Source organism: Ptychodera flava, chromosome 2 (assembly GCF_041260155.1).
Source record: "Ptychodera flava strain L36383 chromosome 2, AS_Pfla_20210202, whole genome shotgun sequence".
Classification (NCBI taxonomy): domain Eukaryota; kingdom Metazoa; phylum Hemichordata; class Enteropneusta; family Ptychoderidae; genus Ptychodera; species Ptychodera flava.
The window spans coordinates 13833280-13852761 of record NC_091929.1 but is presented as its reverse complement, the minus strand read 5'-3'; the positions used below and the strand labels follow the sequence as shown (position 1 = coordinate 13852761).

General features: G+C 36.5%; 1 protein-coding gene across 3 annotated transcripts in view; it reads left to right on the top strand.

The window, feature by feature from the left end:
- Nucleotides 1-17974, top strand: part of LOC139115224 (DEP domain-containing protein 7-like) — a 42400-nt gene extending 24426 nt beyond the window's left edge. Inside the window, exons 3-9 of one of the 3 annotated variants that reach the window (XM_070677182.1) lie at nt 10881-10975; nt 11544-11654; nt 13326-13504; nt 14274-14463; nt 15376-15760; nt 16480-16681; nt 17189-17973. In XM_070677182.1, the coding sequence (XP_070533283.1) occupies nt 10881-10975; nt 11544-11654; nt 13326-13504; nt 14274-14463; nt 15376-15760; nt 16480-16681; nt 17189-17385 (1359 nt within the window). In that variant the 3' untranslated portion in view covers nt 17386-17973. Of the gene's footprint in view, nt 1-66; nt 257-1174; nt 1560-2127; nt 2330-2847; nt 6980-10880; nt 10976-11543; nt 11655-13325; nt 13505-14273; nt 14464-15375; nt 15761-16479; nt 16682-17188 lie in introns of those variants that run through there. The other 2 variants (XM_070677200.1, XM_070677190.1) reach the window with 2 other exon arrangements.
- Nucleotides 17975-19482: the final 1508 nt, after the last annotated feature.

The following is a 19482-nucleotide window of genomic DNA, read 5'->3' as shown; positions in this document are numbered from 1 at the left end:
GAAACTTAACAGTGAACAACCCTTGACAAAGCACAGTAAATTAATATTTTTTACTCAATTCCTCAGATATCAGCCATATTTGGAGTGATGTTGCTCTTGAAAGGTTGCTTCACATAGTGGACCTGTCATTCTTAGATCATGTCCTGCAATTCACATCAACGAACACCAAGCAAAAACCAGATGATATACACAATGTTGTCATCTCCAATGCATTTGCCAGGGCTGACAGTCCATTCATGACAAGGAATTCACAAAGGTAGGTTAGAGGTCTCTCTCTCTCTCTCTCCTCTCTCTCTCTCTCTCTCTCTCTCTCTCCTCTCTCCTGTCCGCAAAGTATCAACAAAATCTGAAAGATTTCAACATCTGAAGGTTCCAGTGAGCTTCATTGAAATGTAAAAAAATCCACTTTCTTTTGATAAAGAGTAAGCTATAGTTGTTGATTCTAGCAAATCCACCATTGCTGGGAAAGAAGTCTCGTGACTGAGGTTTAAGAAAATTTACACTCTACAGCTGAGATTTATCAGTGACGGCAAACTTTCAATAAACACTGCAACATTACATGACTGTGTATAGCATATTGATTATACATAAGCTGTAATACAATTTGGCAATATTATCTTTTTTCTAGTTCAGGCTGAACGAGGATGCAATTGGTCACCCATTCACTTTTAACAGGTTCACAATAACCATAGATATCAATGGCCATTTTGCCAAACCAAGGTGGAAAAAGGGGTAATATATGTTGGGATTCTTGCTATGTTTACCCTCTGTATGACATATTGGTACAGTGTTTCATCTAGCAAGGATGGGGGTTCCCCTTCCCCACCCACACCCCCATAAATATGTCAAGGGGTAACCCCCCCCCCCCCCCCCCCATGAAATGGTACTAGTCACACCTTAGAGGATACAAGTAGAACACACAAACTGGTGAAATCCCCCTAAATTTTCTGATAAAGGGAAAATCCCCTTGTTGATGCCATCTTGGATGAAACACTTCTGGTATAATAAGAACCAAAATTGGGTAAAGATAAGATAAACACTTAGAACAACCCAACAACAGTAATACACAGTGCAACTGCAGTGTTTATCATTTATCCCATGAGCACAAAAATATTTTATACCTGTCACCTTACCTTTAGCTTTTTGTGTATCTTTCCCTCTTTTCCATGTTAAGTGGTAGCGATCCATGGATAGTTGCTGCTCTCAACTGCCTCGACCAGCATCCGGAGAGTCTAAGGATCGTTGCCAGCTTGCTAGACGACAACGGATCACTGGAAAATGATGACTCGGAAGAGACGGAATTCATCAAGAAGAGTGCTCTGTTCAAAGCAGTGGTTGACTGCTATCAAGGCCGGAAAGATCCATTGCTACCAAAGGAATTTTTTGAATTATATATAGCCATACAGGAACTGTTAGCTAATGACAAGTGTGAGAGGGCGCTGGAAGCAGTCAAGTTACACATGTTAATGTTGAGTAGCACCACCAGGAATTCTTTGAAAAGACTCTTAGATTTCATGGCTATTGCAGCCAGCCCGTATAGTGTAGAACTTGATAGAAAGGTAAGGCATTCTATATTGTCAATGATTTTGAAAGTGTGAACTATTACAAGTAAGTCAGCACTCATGTTCATATTTTTAACCACTTGAGTGCCAGGTCAATTTTTGGCAGATTTTTTGCCAAAATTTTGATAAAAATCTGTGGCCAATGAAATTTTATGTTCATTTGGACCAAAAAATTAGCAGAAAAATTCCAGAAAAGTTCATAAAAATTGGTAAAATGTTGCACTGAACTTTTGGTGGGAAAAATACAGCACTCAAAGGGTTGAGTGCCAATTTGAAAGTCAATTTTTCTCGCCTTTTTAAAAATATAATGCAGACATTTTTTCAGATTTCCCCCAAAATTTTGATAAAAAATGTAACCATTGAAGAGTTATATCTGTTTGTCCAAAATTATCAAAACAATTTAATAAAAATTAATAACAAATGGTAAAATATTTGACTTACGTTTTGGTGGGAAAATTTACACCACTCAATGGGCTAATCCTTCTTTTGCAGACATAATTTGTTGTTTATTCACCCGTGAAATTTTACACCATCCAACTCTAATATCATCTGTTGCAACTTACAGGTAGACAATCGTACACTAGTCCGTCGTACATTCACCAGTGCAATTTTACACCATCCAACGCTAACCAAGGGACAGGCAGAACAAGTTGTCGTCTTCATGATGGACAAGAACTTTGAAGTCTTCCTGCTTCCAAGTGGCATCACAATAGACGTTGATGACAGAATAAAATGTGAACAACAAGGCAGAGAAATCCAAGCCAGAGGTAAGCTGCAAGATGTACAATTCATGCATATCATCATAATAACATCATGACGTTGAAAATGGTCAAAGGTTTCTCCGTCAGATTCTGTTTTCATCTGTGTTTCCCACAGGTAATATTCTGCACACTCCAATCAGTGGTGACACTGTGAGTGACAAAATTTACGACACTGTCCCACAGGGCACTCAGCCTAACGTGGGTTCATAAATATTTCCCCCTCATGACAAATTGCAATGTTTTCATGTAGAAATTTGGTTCCACAATTTTATCATAACATTATACATATATCTAATGTTTTCCACAGTCCCAACTATTCAAGTCACTTTGTCACTGATAATTTGTCTATATCCATACCGTATATGGTGAATAAGGAATGTGATCCACATTTGGTCATGCAACGTCATGACAATTTGCATATATACCGGTATATCCATATATGGTAAATGAGGAATGTCAGCCATATTTGGTCATGGAACACCAGAATGACTGATTTCCTTTCAAATTTCACTGTTTCTCTGCAGAGACCTACTGTGAAAAGATAACAAAAATGGAATTTGAAGAACAGAAAATGAGTCTGACTAATCAAGCGTTGCAGGAACTGATGAATGTTGTCATAGATGACCTGACCTTGACCTTGAAAGAGAAGAAACAGAAATTGAAACTTTTGAACAAACATCACCCGGAGGTCTACTCTCGCCATTTTGCTGAGATGCTTTGAATTTTATGGACACATTGCTGCCTCAGACAGCAATTTTGTTGCATCTTTTCAAAATTTGTCAAACACTTAGACTTTCCGTGAACAAGCTGGGCAGTTTCACCGTAATGCGTGGCCATTTTCTTGACCCCAGTTTGACCTGTACATCCTGGTATTTTCATCAGCATGAATACACTTAGCAACAGCCAATCATGCTCACTGAAATAAGTGCTGAATTACTGATGTAACTTGTTTTTAAGCAAACATTTGCACTTTTTAATACGACACACCACCGAAAATGCGAGATGCAAGGTTGTGTGGGGGCTGTGTTAATGTCCCATTCAATGTCTGCCTAGTCTTGAAATACCAGTGTACAGAACCATAGACCCTATGGTACAGATACAATAAGTGTTACTTGTACATGTCTAAAATATCAATTGTCACATTTTTAAACAATTTTGTCATGATTAGCACTGTCTAGGAATAGAGCTGAGACTAGTCTCACAGCCCTGTTTTTCTGTTATACTGACCCAACATCATTCATAAATCAGGAATAGACCACATTTTAAAGGTTAAAGGAGTTTATTTTAAAAGACTGTGTTTTAACAATGTATTCCTTTTAGTTTCTATGTGTTATTAATGATTTTTTTTAATTTTATTTTATATCACACTGCCATTATTATCATTTTACATGCCATGCATCTGAGCCACATGAATGTACAACATCAGATAGACAAGTCAGATGTTAGTACAATACTCTTTTGTAGAGATGTATGTGCAATGCGTGGCATTGTGTGTGTCAAAGACAAAACAGAGTATGGAAAGATATTGCAGAGACTTTGAAAATGGGCTATGCACAGTTGTAGCCACAAGGTATCAATGAAATAACATTTAAGTTGTCGGAAAGAATTAGTTTACTTGGAGGGGCGTGGACAGTCAAAACCTCAGAAGCACACATGAAACAAGTTTCACATGTAAATATCAAGTTAATCGTGTTTCAACATGATTATCATATCTGTATGTACCTTTCAGTTTGTCGACTTTTCTTGTGCCTTAAAGTAATCATCATCAGGTATAAGAAATCTTATAGCTGACTATTCAAAAGACTTTGAGCTCTAATCATGCAAAGCACTGTTAATAGATTTCAATTTCATGCAGGGTAACCAAGGAAATGCATAGGTTTTTAAAGGAAAACGTATTCTTTACAAGTATCACCATTTACAGGGAAACTTAAATTTTATGTCTGGACTAATTCTTTTCACAGTTCTGCTGACCTTGTGAGCTAATCAGTGACACAAGATCAGCTATACAGAACTACTGTATAAGCAAGGTGTACTATTGTATATAGGAAAAAATTTGAATCCGGCAAAGAATATCTCATTTTATGCCAGAACATAATCAAATATGCTTCTTTTCACAGTATGTTACCATTTAGCTGTTACCTTTGTAATACACACAGAATACATATCACAAAATACATATCTCTGGCTTCTGGAAGCTTAAAAATGTCAAACTCGTCAGCCATCCTGCTTCCAAAGCAGCAAAAAGAAGTCACAGTTGATTTCAGTAAAGGGATTAAGATTCTTCTACTTGCCGCATTTACAAATTAGATAGTCATTTATCAATAATACATCTTTCATGATATTTGGATAAATTGCTGTTCTCACAAAATGGACTTAATAATCTCTGATGAGCAAGAATCATCACATTTTATCATCAAATTGCCATTAATGTGTGTATGTACTTTGACCAAAAACATTTACTCAAATATTTTGAGTTAGAAAATGTTTTTCATATATTTCTATGCACATGCATATTATGATATTGGTGAAATTTTATCAATGTATCTTAATCTTGCCTAATATTTTATAACTAAACAATGACACACATAAATCTACCATGATATCGGTAACATTATACTCATTTTATCTCTCTCTCTCTCTCTCTCTCTCTCTCACACATCAGCCAAGAAAGTCGCACCATATGTGTATCAGATTCACTCAAATAAATACTTTGTATCTATTTTCAAGTGATTTTTACCACCTATAACACTTTAACTGTCAGTCAAACAAGATAAGTCTAGTCCACTTCAGGACTAAAATTTTATTGATTTTAGCATATAAATTTGTTCACATTTCTTTTCTTACTAAATCCAATTTTCCTTTTGTAAGTATTTTTCTCAAGATTTTCTTCTCCTTTCTTACAATTGAATGTATTTCTATTGAATTAAATTTCACACAGATTTTTAAAATTTTCTGTCTAAAACTTTAGCAGCAGAATGCAACATTTGAACGTTTTAAACTGTGACAGTTTTATAGCGTTATATTTACCACAACAGGACACTGTCAGTTTTCTAGTGAGATTATTTTGAATTTTAGTTTCGGCCTTTGTGTATGGATTCCACCATAAATTGTTCATTCTGCCATCTATGAGAAATCCATGGGAAGACTATCAGTTGGTCAAGAAAGTCTTCTACTTATGCACAGCTGCAAAATTGGCATGTCTGAAGATTTTTGGATACAGAGGTTTTGAGATGCACAAGTGAGCATTTTCCTAAGGGGTCTCTATGTACAGTATCCCTATAAGTATAACTCCCTAGGTTGTGAACAAAGAGCCAGTGGCTGTAACTTTAGATTTGTTTTCACTGGTATTTTTGTGTGTCAACTACAATTTTTGTTCTACATCCCAAAGCATGTTGAGGTACAGTATTCAGCTTGTAAATTCAGCATGTACATGTATAGACTGCATTGTTGTAACATTGATAGCGATTTCAGGTTTGTTACTAAATATAGCTCCATGCACACAACTTCAGACAACGCTGCCTAAAGTTCGGACAAATTTTGTTGTTGAATGTGCGGCTGTTGTTGCAGCTTGTAGTCTGAGCCATTCTAACACTAGCAGGTTTAAATTTTGCTGTTTACGCTAAAATGCAGACAAGTATTTATTTATGCATATTAAAGATGGAGAACAGTTACGTCATTTGTGATCAGCGCTATGGTTGACAAGTGAATTCTTTTTTAGACTAGAATTCAAATATAAAAAACATCATTGCCTTTTACATGTACAGACACTTCATATGCTGAATAGAAGGCATTTTAACATGCTTTAGGATGTAGAACAGAAACTTGCGATGGACATCAAAGAAATAGTTAAAAAATTATCAAAAGTTACAGCTACTGGCCTTTTAATGTGTAATAAGGTCTATGTCAACCAATCTTGACTATGCTATGTATACTAACAGAGTAGAAAGTGTATGATAGTTCAATTGTATTCTTTTATTGTTTATCATTCTATTTACAGTCATATTTCTAAAAAATTTACCTGCAGTACTACTTAGCAATAGTAGAGTAACTGCCAAGCTTTTGAGCCTCACCGTTGAATTTCATGTTATGAATTTATGTATTTGAAACTAATTTCTGATAAGAATGGCCCACTTATTCATGAACATAGGTGAACTTACAAGTTATATTTGATGTTATGTTGTATTGAAAGTTGAATTTTTTTGTGAGAGAAAAATTAAAATGTGCTCTCCCAAAAAGAGGTATAATTAGCTCAGGATTTTGTGTCAACAGCTGGTCGATAGTGTTAATTACTTTGGGGGTTCGTATGATCCACTAATTCAATGCAAGGTCACATTGGGGTCAAGTTAATGTTACTAATAGCTTGATATTTTATGATTGCCGGGCTTACAGAAAGACAAGACTGCTAATCTTGAACATGTATACAAGCAAGCAGCCCATTGGTCAATATCATGGCCAATCAGTTTTTATGATCACTGGGGGTATATAACAGATTCTTTGTTTCTTTGTAGTTGTGAATGAATTTTTTAATCAAGTCTATGTTAATTCGGAATGTTAATTCATTATAATACTGGGTTATACTTCTTTCTTCTCTTTTGTAAAAAACTCCACAATGACAAAGTTTTTGCTGTGCAATAAATTACCGAAATATATAACTAACATTTGTGTGAAGTCTCTTTAGTGTTTAGAGCATATTCCATCAGTTGCTTGTTGTGGAGTTCAACCTCATCAGGTGTTTATGCATTGGCATGTAAACTATAGTAAGTATGGCATATATCACTTGCATCTGAGGTAGTACATAGGCATACTGCTCAGATTAGTGTAGAATGCATCTCAGGGACTATTTCAGACTTAAATTTTTACACTAGCTTTTTATGACTTCTTATGGAGGGTCACTTAGAAACTCATGGTGTTATAAAATTTTCAGTCTTATTTTTGTGAAAATTGAAAAATTTATTGTTCCCACAGAATTAACTCAGGGATGGTGGCCACTTTCAATTTATAGTTTGTGAAAATATTGGGTAATTTGTGTCTGTACCAAAATTTGCAAAGTGACCCCTGATTTTTTAATCTTGCTTTTGAAAAGGCTTGAAGTACTGTGACTGATGTAATCTCTTATCAATGTTACAGCTATCGTCCCTTTAATAATATGTTAATTTTTCTTAAATTCTAATTTTGCTTGAAGGAGGTAAAGTCATCTACAGCAAATTAAGGTAGTACAGGGGTATGCTCCTCAAAAGTGAAAGCTCAAAGTTTCTTCAATGAAACTCAACCGTACCCTCACCAAATCAGGAACAAAACTCAGGGTACATCATGCAAAATTTGATACCAGAAACAAATTGCCCAACATTTGACATTCAAAATGGTTGCCACAGGGCTTGACAATTTTTTTTCCAGTTCACTTGTCCGTCGGACAAGTGGATTTTCAATTTCACTTGTCCTCACAAAAATTTTACTTGTCCTCCATTTGTAATAATCAAGACCAAAATACTTGCGACGAATTCCGTAGCGGCTTTCAGGGCTTTCTTATTTTGGTAATTTTCGCCGATGTTGACGCCGATTTTTCTCAAAAGTTTACATTGAAGTAGGCCTGTGTACGGTCTGTGTGTTCCCGGCGTTATACGGCTGAGGCCGTATAACGCCGGGAACACACAGACATGTACGCAGGTACATGTGAACATTGAAGGTACATATCATACATCGGCTTCCCGTGTTTGGCAAGCATAAATGCCGTCGTAAAAAAATTGGTCAGTTTCTGTCGCTGGTCGTCGTCATTCGGTTCACGCATTGCGAGTGCATGCGATCGGGTTGTTGGCAAGTGAAACCGTATCGGGCTCAGCGGGATCCACAAAATTTCCACAATCATTGTCCCCGTCACGATCTCATCTGCGATGCGCCAAACAGTCCAAATGCGGTTGACTAAATTCGTGAGACCTTATCGATTCAACGCGAAACATGTCGCATCCGTCAAGAAAAGCATTTCGCTTGGTTTGGCCATTGACGTAGTCTCTTCCTACCTCCATGGTTTGGCAATGGTGGGGTATTTGAGACACGACGTACGGAACATTTTGGAACCGTCATATTTCAACCAAGGCCACTGTGCTTTCCATTTCGGGAGATAAACAGCTACGGCGTTTTTCCTCATCATAACGCTTATGTTTAGATCTTTTGTCAGAAACATCGTTCTAATCATCACATCGAGTCGTCGATTCTCAGACAATCCCACTCACGCTGGCCCTCGTGGCGCCGTCGTAAATCATCACAACGTCGTTTCTCAGAGTTACACAATGCCCATCGTCGTAAACTACACACCTCTTTACGGCAACAGCTTTGCTTGATTTTTGCGTAGGTCTGCAGAGCGGAAATTACGCTCTGGCTCGAGAAAATGCACAATGCCTTGTTTGCGTTAGTGGAAATATTACCGTAAAAAACTCATATTTTTACAGCGATCACTCCACAAACTATCTGCCAACAATGTTCGTCTACCTCGTGAGGCCGCATAAATGATTTCGAAGTACTGCACGGTCGATCGCCGATAAGCACTATGATTGGGTTTTGCAATTGTTTACCTAATTTGTTGGGGCGGAGCAGTCAGCATACAACAAAGAAATGCTGTTTACGCCAAATTTCAAGCGACTTTTTAATTGGACGATGAAACAATATTATGTCGATCATCGACAAATTGCAACATTGTGTGAATCGGCAAGTGAATCGCAGAAGAACGTCACAATTGTATCTAAAAAGTCAGTGATTGACATTTATTTTGTGTGAACGACAACGCAAATCGGGCGACACGTGCACAAACCGCAACTTAGGTTCGCGTTGATTGCGCCATGAGTTGTATAAACAACTTGTCCGGCGGGCGACCAGATTTTATTTTTGACTTGCCCGAACGTAAATTTCACTTGTCCCGGGCGTCGGGCGATAGGAATTGTCAAGCCCTGTATGTGATTGCACACTGTACATGCTAAATGTAATATGTATGCAAACAAAGGCAAATTGTTGCTCCTACAAGAGAGTGCCATTCTCTCATTAAAGGGCAGGTTTTTGTTTGCTCTATCTCTGCACAAACTGAATAACTGAACATAATTTTCAGAGGAGAACAAAGCATTAAAATCGCATAAACAGTTAATGTCAACAAGCTTTAATGTGAGAACTACCGATAACAGACTGCCCCTTAGTATCTTCCATAAACTGTGTTTTGATAAACTGAATGATATTTTTCTTCAAAATGCCAACAGTGAACACTGAATAAGATATTTAGACTGAAGAAAGATCGAGTTAAATTGTAAACAATGATTGCCTTTCCATTCCAAAAATCTGTGATGGAGTTAATCTTTAAGGAGTCGCCCTGTCTGGAGATCTAGGTATGCTGGTGACTTTAACTCAATTATATAATACATTACTGGTAAAAGCTTTCAATGTGAAAAGATGACGTGTCAAATGACATTGTCATCTGTGTTGCTATAATCACTCTAAAAGGTAGCCTTTTGTTTATTGGCTGAAAGTGTTAATGAACTGCCAATGATCTGACCATCAGCCAATTGTGTCACCTGATCCATTGGAGACACCATGGAGACTTTTGGAAACATGGCACCATCCTTTTTCCACCCATTGTTTATCTATTGTTTACAGCAAAATATGTTTTTTGTAATCATGGACCCTGGACAAGTTAGTCTAGGATCTCTCCTTGGTGTGTTCCCTCCCAAACCTATGTTAGAGTGTGGCATACACTGTAAATGAGTAGTGGTTCTAGACTTTGGACAATTACAAGTTTGATGATGCAAATGAATTCTATCTTCTCCTGTGAAAGTCTAGCACAATTTACTCTTTGAAAAGGAACAGAATACTACAGTGTTGAAATTCTGCTCTCTGTCGTGCTGTACAAGTATTAATCACAGCTTGCTTCAAACTCAAAGGCATGTTTCAAGCAAGATACATATTCACCAAGACCAACCTCTACCCTGTTCACAAAAAAAATGTAACCTAAACAATCGTTGAATCCCGTTTGACAATACTATACATGTACACTTGGAAATTTCACATCTTCCCATTAGTGATTTTGTGTTTTGCTAGGGGTATGTATTTTTCTTTTGTACATGGCAAGCCTTCTTCCTACATACAGTATCTACTTATCTAATTCATACCTTGACGTTCTATCTTTTTCAAGAGCCCATAAATCCAGTGAGGCCAAATAAAAAGTGTGTGTGTTTCCGGTAACATGCCTCTGAAACTTTCAGTGAAAGTTAGGGTGGGTCGAATGTAGGAAAATTTTGTCTTTCTGTTGGCTGAGACCCATACAATCGGTAAAATTTAGAGAAACATCTGGATTTTTTTTCTGTCAAGGATTTGGCCAAAACAATTTACTTTCTGATGTCATAGAGATTTTGTTGACATTTGAAGTGCCTAAAGGTCCTATAACTTTCAGTGACTTTAAATGTACCGATCCCTAGGGTTGATGAGCCTGTTCATCCCAAATTCCCTATAAATAGATCCACACTCTCCATTTGTAACAAAAGGGATACATTTTTCATGCATCTCTCTTTTATGTTTGCTGTAGGCATTGATGGAGAGTCATGTATTTGAATGTGTGTCGTGTTCCCATGGACAAACCAAGAAATCGACTTTTGAAGACAGCAGTAGTCACTTTTACAGGCAAGTATTGTTACATAAATGTACCCTCTCCAAGAATACTACAAATTCAAGTTCAAAGCCAATAGTATTGTAATTTTGATATTTAAAAAAAGCCATCCATATTGTGATTGTTTATGACCATTGACTGAATGACTTATCAAATAGTTTAGGCTGTAATGATTTTATAATATCCTCCCATAATTTCCATCTCAAATGCTTTGTTGCAAATGACAATTATATTGTTGGTGTACATGGCAGGCGAATATCTGTTAAAATAACATGATTTTCTTCATTGAATAGTGCATGAATGAATATATTTAAATCATTTTGAAGTGTTTATCAATTGTTCTTGCAGAATTTCGTAAATATGCCAAAACACTCCATTTAGATTCTAGGCAATGACAAAGCGCCCTGCTAGCTACGTCACCGACAAGTTACACCGCTTCATCCCAGGGGTGTGAGATGTGTTATAACTGATGCACTTTCAACTAAAATATATCATGCAGACAAGAACTTGAACCTCAGTGGAGAAAGGAGATAAAGTTTATCTGCATGTGAGGAAATTCATTTGAAATTTCTTCTTTTACAGATTCTGTGACAATAACAACAGTCCAGTGACACCTCCAAAAGAAAAAACACCGAAAATTAAGCGGAGGAGAAGAAGCAGTTTTGGAATAACCAGACAAAAACAGATAGCCAGGTAAAGTACCATAAGATTTAGTCATAGGTTTCCTTGTACCTTCTTTTCTATTGCGTGTCTGTTTTTTCATGAGAAAATGCAAGATGTTATATGAAATGGACCATTTATATGTGAAGTGTACCATGATGATCCAACCGGATATGGAAAAGAAAGACGTTGTGCTAAAAACATCAATCTTGTTTTTTTGCAAAGGTTTCACATTGTAACACACTTATTTCCAATATACTGCTGTTATAACTGTGTCCCTATGCAGACTTGATATAGCATGGACTCAGAAGATTTGTTTTGATACAAGAACATTTGCTGTCATTTGCATATTATGCATAATGGTGTTAGGCTGATGCAAAGGAATCCAGGGTTCTCCATAAGGATATTCCTTTGTAATTTGAACAATCTATTCATATGTTAATAACCAAACAAAAGAATACAGTTTCACAACAGATATATGCAAGTTATACCGGTACATTGTTATGTAAAGTGGACTGGCCTCTGAAATTCAAGGCTGTGGAGAACAGTCACTGAAATTTCTCAAGTTTGTAATCAGGTTACAGGCTCAGCAGGGTTCTACAGTTTCTTGTTCTAGTCCCTAAAGCATGTTGAGATATACAGTATTCAGCTTGTCAACTCAGTCTGTACATGTACACTGCATTGTAATTGTTGACAAGTGAATTTTGGTCTGACAGTACTATCTACTCAAATAGATGCCGTGTTGACGAGCTAAATAGTTGGTGTTTTAACATGCTTTGGGCAGTACAACAAGGTCCTGGTAATTGACTAACAAAAAAGTGAAAAAATAATCAAAAGTTTCAAGGTGCTAGGCCTTTAAGGAGTCCAGAAATGCTGTATTGTAGATGTAATACTGACTTTTACATTGAACCATGCGTTTTATTGTCCTGGTTTACAACACAATGATATAACACTGAGGGCAGCATTCAGGAGAAAGAGTTGCTGCACACCTTTGTAATAACTATGTTAAAGCCCCAATAGCTGCTAATTTTATGCATTATTTTTATGATTTTATTTTCAAACCAAAGTTGGTTTGTGTAAATGTGCTAACTGAAGGACGTGTATTGAAGTATCACTGCTCGCTGATTTGGACCATGCCTACACGTTTTAACAGGCTTAACAATAAACGGGTGCCGCACCCATAAAATGGCGCCCTCACAGGAAAATACAAAAAACAGTATTTCCTGCACATACACATCGTGATCATACCAGAAACAAGTATGATGCCATTTACTTGAATGCACAACACAGGATGGCCAACATTTTGTTATTGTAATCTTTATTTTCTCTGTCATATGATGAGTTTTTGAAAATGGCGAGAAATCTAAACTGACATTAAAACCTTTGAATTTATCATGCCACTTTGACACTCATAGCAGCGTTATACACTTTTTCAATCTCTAATGGGCCTTATTCAAAGAAAACTCTTGGAAAACTAAGGATATTTTGAGATCGGTTTATTAAACATTTGCAGCTATTGGGGCTTTAATACAAAGGTATCTGTAACTTGTGTAAGAGATACAGCAAATGTTGAACCAGTGAGAGCATTATTTGAAATTTAAAAGGTGAATCTAGTGATAAGTTGTATAAGAAAAAGAAGTACTATATATTTCTGCAGTATTTTAATCCATTTGATGTAATATTTCTTTTCCTTGCTTCTAACAGGGCTTCACCGAAGACACCGGATGCTGAGAGAGTAATCAGTAATCCAAATCCATTTAGTCCATATGGGGAATTATTTCATCGGATCCTCCATGGAAGTGAACGTAACAATTCTGCCAGTGTGCCCACTAACACACCACAGCCTTCACCAAAGCCAGTTGCCAAGTCTTTGTCACCTGCAGGTAAGACAGTATTCAACCATGCTTAATCAGACCTTAAAGCCACAATAGCTGCAAATGTGTAATAAACCTATCTCAAAATATCCTTAGTTTTCCAAGAGTTTTCTCTGAATAAGACCCGTAAGAGACTGAAAAAGTGTATAACACTCTCACAAGTGTCGAAAGTGGCATGTAAATTCAAATGTTTTAACATCATTTTAGATTTCCCGCCATTTTCAAAAAAAAAACAATCATGTGATAGAGAAAATAAAGATTACAATAACAAAATGTTGGCCATTGTGTGTTGTGCAGTCAAGTTCATGGCATCATGCTTGTTTCTGGTCTGATCACAGTGTGTATGTGCAGGAAATACTGCATTTTTGGTTTTTTTTGTTGGGGTATCATGTTATAAGTGCAGCGCCCATTATTTAACCTGTTAAAGTGTGTAGGCATGGTCCAAATCAGCGAGCAATACAGGATAAAGAAAACATTTTCAAGTCATTTAAAAACAGTAGTCTCATTCTAATGTGGTTAGGGCCCCGAGGATGAAAATAATAAATAAAACATGTCCAGGATCAGAAAATTTTTTTTTGATTTTATTGCCCAAACTAGATGGTATATAAATATAATCTATTGTAAAATGCATATCTTGCAAACAGTGCTTGAAAAATCACTGAATTGAATGAAATTCTTTGAATTTTAAATGATGTTTGTCTTTTTACTGTATGAAACTTAACAGTGAACAATCCTTGACAAAGCACAGTAAATTAATATTTTTTAATCTATTCCTCAGACATCAGCCATATTTGGAGTGATGTTGCTCTTGAAAGGTTGCTACACATAGTGGACCTGTCATTCTTAGATCATGTCCTGCAATTCACATCAACGGACACTAAGCAGAAACCAGATGATATACACAATGTTGTCATCTCCAATGCATTTGCCAGGGCTGACAGTCCATTCATGACAAGGAATTCACAAAGGTAGGTTAGAGTCTCTCTCTCTCTCTCTCTCTCTCTCTCTCTCTCTCTCTCTCTCTCTCTCTCTCTCCGTAAAGTATCAACAAAATCTGAAAGATTTCAACATCTGAGCTTCATTGAAATGTAAAAAAAAAATCCAATTTCTTTTGATAAAGAGTAAGCTGTAGTAGTTGATTCTAGCAAAACCACCATTGCTGGGAAAGAATCTTAGTGAGCAAGGTTCAAGAAAGTTACAACTACAGCTGAGATTTATCTGTGACGGCAAACTTTCAATAAACACTGCCAACATTACATGAGTGTGTATCGCATATTGATTACACATAAGCTGTAATACAATTTGGCAATATTATCTGTTTTCTAGTTCAGGCTGAACGAGGCTGCAATTGGTCACCCCATTCACTTTTAACAGGTTCACAATAACCATAGATATCAATGGCCATTTTGCCAAACCAAGGTGGAAAAAGGGTAATATATGTTGGGATTCTTGCTATGTTTACCCTCTGTATGACATATTGGTACAGTGTTTCATCTAGCAAGGATGGGGGTTCCCCTTCCCCACCCACACCCCCATAAATATGTCAAGGGGTAACCACCCCCCCCCCCCCCCCATGAAATGGTACTAGTCACACCTAAGGGATACAAGTAGAACACATGAACTGATGAAACCCCCTAAATTTTCTGAGAAAGGGGGAAAATCCACTTGTTGATGCCATCTTGGATGAAACACTTCTGGTGTAATAACTAAATAAGAACCAAAAATTAGGTAAAGATAAGATAAACACTTTGAACAAACCAACAACAGTAATATACGGTGCAACTGCAGTGTTTATCATTTATCCCATGAGCACAAAAATATTTTATACCTGTCACCTTACCTTTAGCTTTTTTGTGTCTTTCCCACTTTTCCATGATAAGTGGTTGTGATCCATGGATAGTTGCTGCTCTCAACTGCCTCGACCAGCATCCAGAGAGTCTAAGGATCGTTGCCAGTTTACTGGATGACAACGGATCACTGGAAAATGACGATTCGGAAGAGACGGAATTCATCAAGAAGAGTGCACTGTTCAAAGCAGTGGCGGACTGCTACCAAGGCCGGAAAGATCCGTTGCTTCCCAAGGAATTTTTTGAATTATACATAGCCATACAGGAACTGTTAGCTGATGACAAGTGTGATAGGGCGCTGGAAGCAGTCAAGTTACACATGTTAATGTTGAGTAGCACCACCAGGAATTCTTTGAAAAGACTCTTAGATTTCATGGCTATTGCAGCCAGCCCATATAGTGTAGAACTTGATACAAAGGTAAGGCATTCTATGTTGTAAATGATTTTAAAAGTGTGAACTATTACAAGTAAGTCAGCACTCATGTTCATATTTTAATCACTTGAGCCCCAAGTCAATTTTTGGCAGATTTTTTGCCAAAATTTTGATAAAAATCTGTTGCCAATAAAATGTTATATTCATTTGGACCAAAATTATCAGAAAAATTCCAGAAAAGTTTATAAGAATTTGTAAAATGTTGCACTGAAATTTTGGTGGGAAAAACACAGCACTCAAAGGGTTAACTTTTGTGTGCCAATTTGAAAGTCAATTTTTCTCGCCTTTTTAAAAATATAATGCAGACATTTTTTCCAGATCCAGACAACTTGTTTTCAGATTTTCCCCAAAATTTTGATAAAAAATGTAGCCATTGAAAAGTTGTGTCTGTTTGTCCAAAATTATCAAAACAATTAAACAAAAATTTGTAAAATGTTTGACTAACATTTTGGTGGGAAAAATTACACCACTCAAATGGCTAATCTTTCCTTCAGACATTTACATCATCTGTAACAACTTATAGATAGTCAATTGTGACGTAGTTTGTGTATATTCACCATTGCACTTTTACATCATCTAACGCTTACATCATCTGTTGTAACTCTGTTGTAGACAATCATACACTCATCTGTCGTACATTTATAAGTGCAATTTTACACTATCCTGGATGAGCCAACGCTAATATCATCTGTTACAACTTACAGGTAGACAATCGTACCCTCGTCCGTCGTACATTCACCAGTGCAATTTTACACCATCCAACGCTAACCAAGGGACAGGCAGAACAAGTCGTCGTCTTCATGATGGACAAGAACTATGAAGTCTTCCTGCTTCCAAGTGGCATCACAATAGACGTTGATGACAGAATAAAATGTGAACAACAAGGCAGAGAAATCCAAGCAAGAGGTAAGCTGCAAGATGTACAATTCATGCATATCATCATGATAACATCATGACGTTGAAAATGGTCAAAGGTTTCTCCGTCAGATTCTGTTTTCATCTGTGTTTCCTACAGGTAATATTCTGAACTCCAATCAGTGGTGACACTGTGACAAAATTTACGCCACTGTCCCACAGGGCACTCGGCCTAACGTGGGTTCATAAATATTTCCCCCTCATGACAAATTGCAATGTTTTCATGTAGAAATTTGGTTCCACAATTTTATCATAACACTATACATATATCTAATGTTTTCCACAGTCCAAACTATTCAAGTCACTTTGTCACTGATAATTTGTCTATATCCATATATGGTGAATAAGGAATGTGATCCACATTTGGTCATGCAACATCATGACAATTTGCATATATACCGGTATATCCATATATGGTAAATGAGGAATGTCAGCCATATTTGGTCATGGAACACCAGAATGACTGATTTCCTTTCAAATTTCGCTGTTCCTCTGCAGAGACCTACTGTGAAAAGATAACAAAAATGGAATTTGAAGAACAGAAAATGAGTCTGACTAATCAAGCGTTGCAGGAACTGATGAATGTTGTCATAGATGACCTGACCTTGACCTTGAAAGAGAAGAAACAGAAATTGAAACTTTTGAACAAACATCACCCGGAGGTCTACTCTCGCCATTTTGCAGAGATGCTTTGAATTTTATGGACACATTGCTGCCTCAGACAGTAATTTTGTTGCATCTTTTCAAAATTTGTCAAACACTTAGACTTTCCGTGAACAAGCTGGGCAGTTTCACCGTAATGCGTGGCCATTTCCTTGACCCCAGTTTGACCTGTACATCCTGGTATTTTCATCAGCATGAATACACTTAGCAACAGCCAATCATGCTCACTGAAATAAGTGCTGAATTACTGATGTAACTTGTTTTTGAGCAAACATTTGCACTTTTTAATACAACACGCCACTGAAAATGCCAGATGCAAGGTTGTGTGGGGGCTGTGTTAATGTCCCATTCAATGTCTGCCTAATCTTGAAATACCAGTGTACAGAACCATAGACCCTATGGTACAGATACAATAAGTGTTACTTGTACATGTCTAAAAATCAATTGTCACATTTTTAAACAATTTTGTCATGATTAGCACTGTCTAGGAATAGAGCTGAGACTAGTCTCACAGCCCTGTTTTTCTGTTATACTGACCCAACATCATTCATAAATCAGGAATAGACCACATTTTAAGGGTTAAAGGAGTTTATTTTAACAGTTTATTCCTTTTAGTTTTTATGGGTTTTAATGATTTTTTTTTCATGTTTTTATTTATTTTTTATATCACACTGCCATTACTATAATTTACATGCCAAGCATTTGAGCCACATGAATGTACAACATCAGACAGACAAGTCTGATGCTACGATACTTTTTTGTAGAGATGTGGTGCAATGCATGGCACTGTGTGTGTCAAAGACAATACAGAGTTTAGAAAGATATTGCAAAGACTTCTAAAATAGGCTATACACAGATGTAGCCACAACGTAGCAATGAAAATAACATTCAAATTATTGGAAAGAATCAAGTTTCACATGTAAATATCAAGTTCATTGTGATCCAAGATGATTATCATATCTGTATGTACCTTACAGTTGATTTTTTGTATGCCTCAAAGTCATCAGGACAAGAAATCTTATCGCTGAGTATATCAAAAGATTTTGAGCTCTAATTGTGTAAGGCACTGTTAATACATTTCAATTTCATGCAGGGTAACGATGGTATTGTGTAGATTTTTTAACGGAAAACATAGATATATTCACTACTTTACAAGTATCACCATTTACAGGGAATTTTTAATTTTTATGACAGGACTAATTCTTTTGACATTTCCATTGAACTTGTAAGCAAAAAGTGACACAAGCTATTTTATGAGATTAAATGAACTGAAAAGTGGCTCAAAAGTAGAGCTTTTTGTATCAGGAAAATATTTAGTAAAACAAAAAGGTTAGGTTTACACGGTATAATTTGTGTGTGTGTGACAGAAACCACTTTAATAGTATTAGAATTACACACATGTTCTCGATTACAGTAGTGTATACAATTTTCTACATCTATGTTTGCACTTTGGCCAAATTACCTGCACGCAAAGTAGTATGTGCCTTGAAAGCCAAAGACTTCAACTTTTTTCTGAAACTTTTCTCAATTAGACATTAAACCATTCTCCTACCAAATCAAGAATAAAAAATCAGGAGTCCCTCTGCAAGTTTAAGATATAACATTTACTGACACTTGAAATTCAAAATGGCCACCATCCCTGAGAAAACTCTAGGGGAAAAAATTGTATTTTCGATTTTGCAAAAATAAGCTGGTGAAAACTTTCTTCACTTCATGAGCTTTAAAATGGGTCCCTACAAATGGTAGGCAAAAGCTGTTTTGGAAAAGTTTGAAAGTCTGAATATCAGTCCTTGAGGTGCATTCTACCCTAAATATATAAAATGCCACTGCAGAACTACTGAAGTTGGAAAACATGGTGTACTACTGTATATAGGAAAATATTAAAATTGTGGCAAGGCATATCATATTGTTTGCCAGAATATAATCGAACTACTTCTTTACAGTTACACAGTATGTTTGAAGTTGACTGTTAACACAGAATAACAAAATACATATCTTTAGCAAGTGGAAGTTTGAAAATGTCAAACTCATCAGCTATACTTCTCTGCTTCCAAGCCAGCAAAAGGAAGTCACAGTGGTTTGAAAAAAGGGAGTAAGATTCTTCTACTTGAAGTATTTACAAATTACAA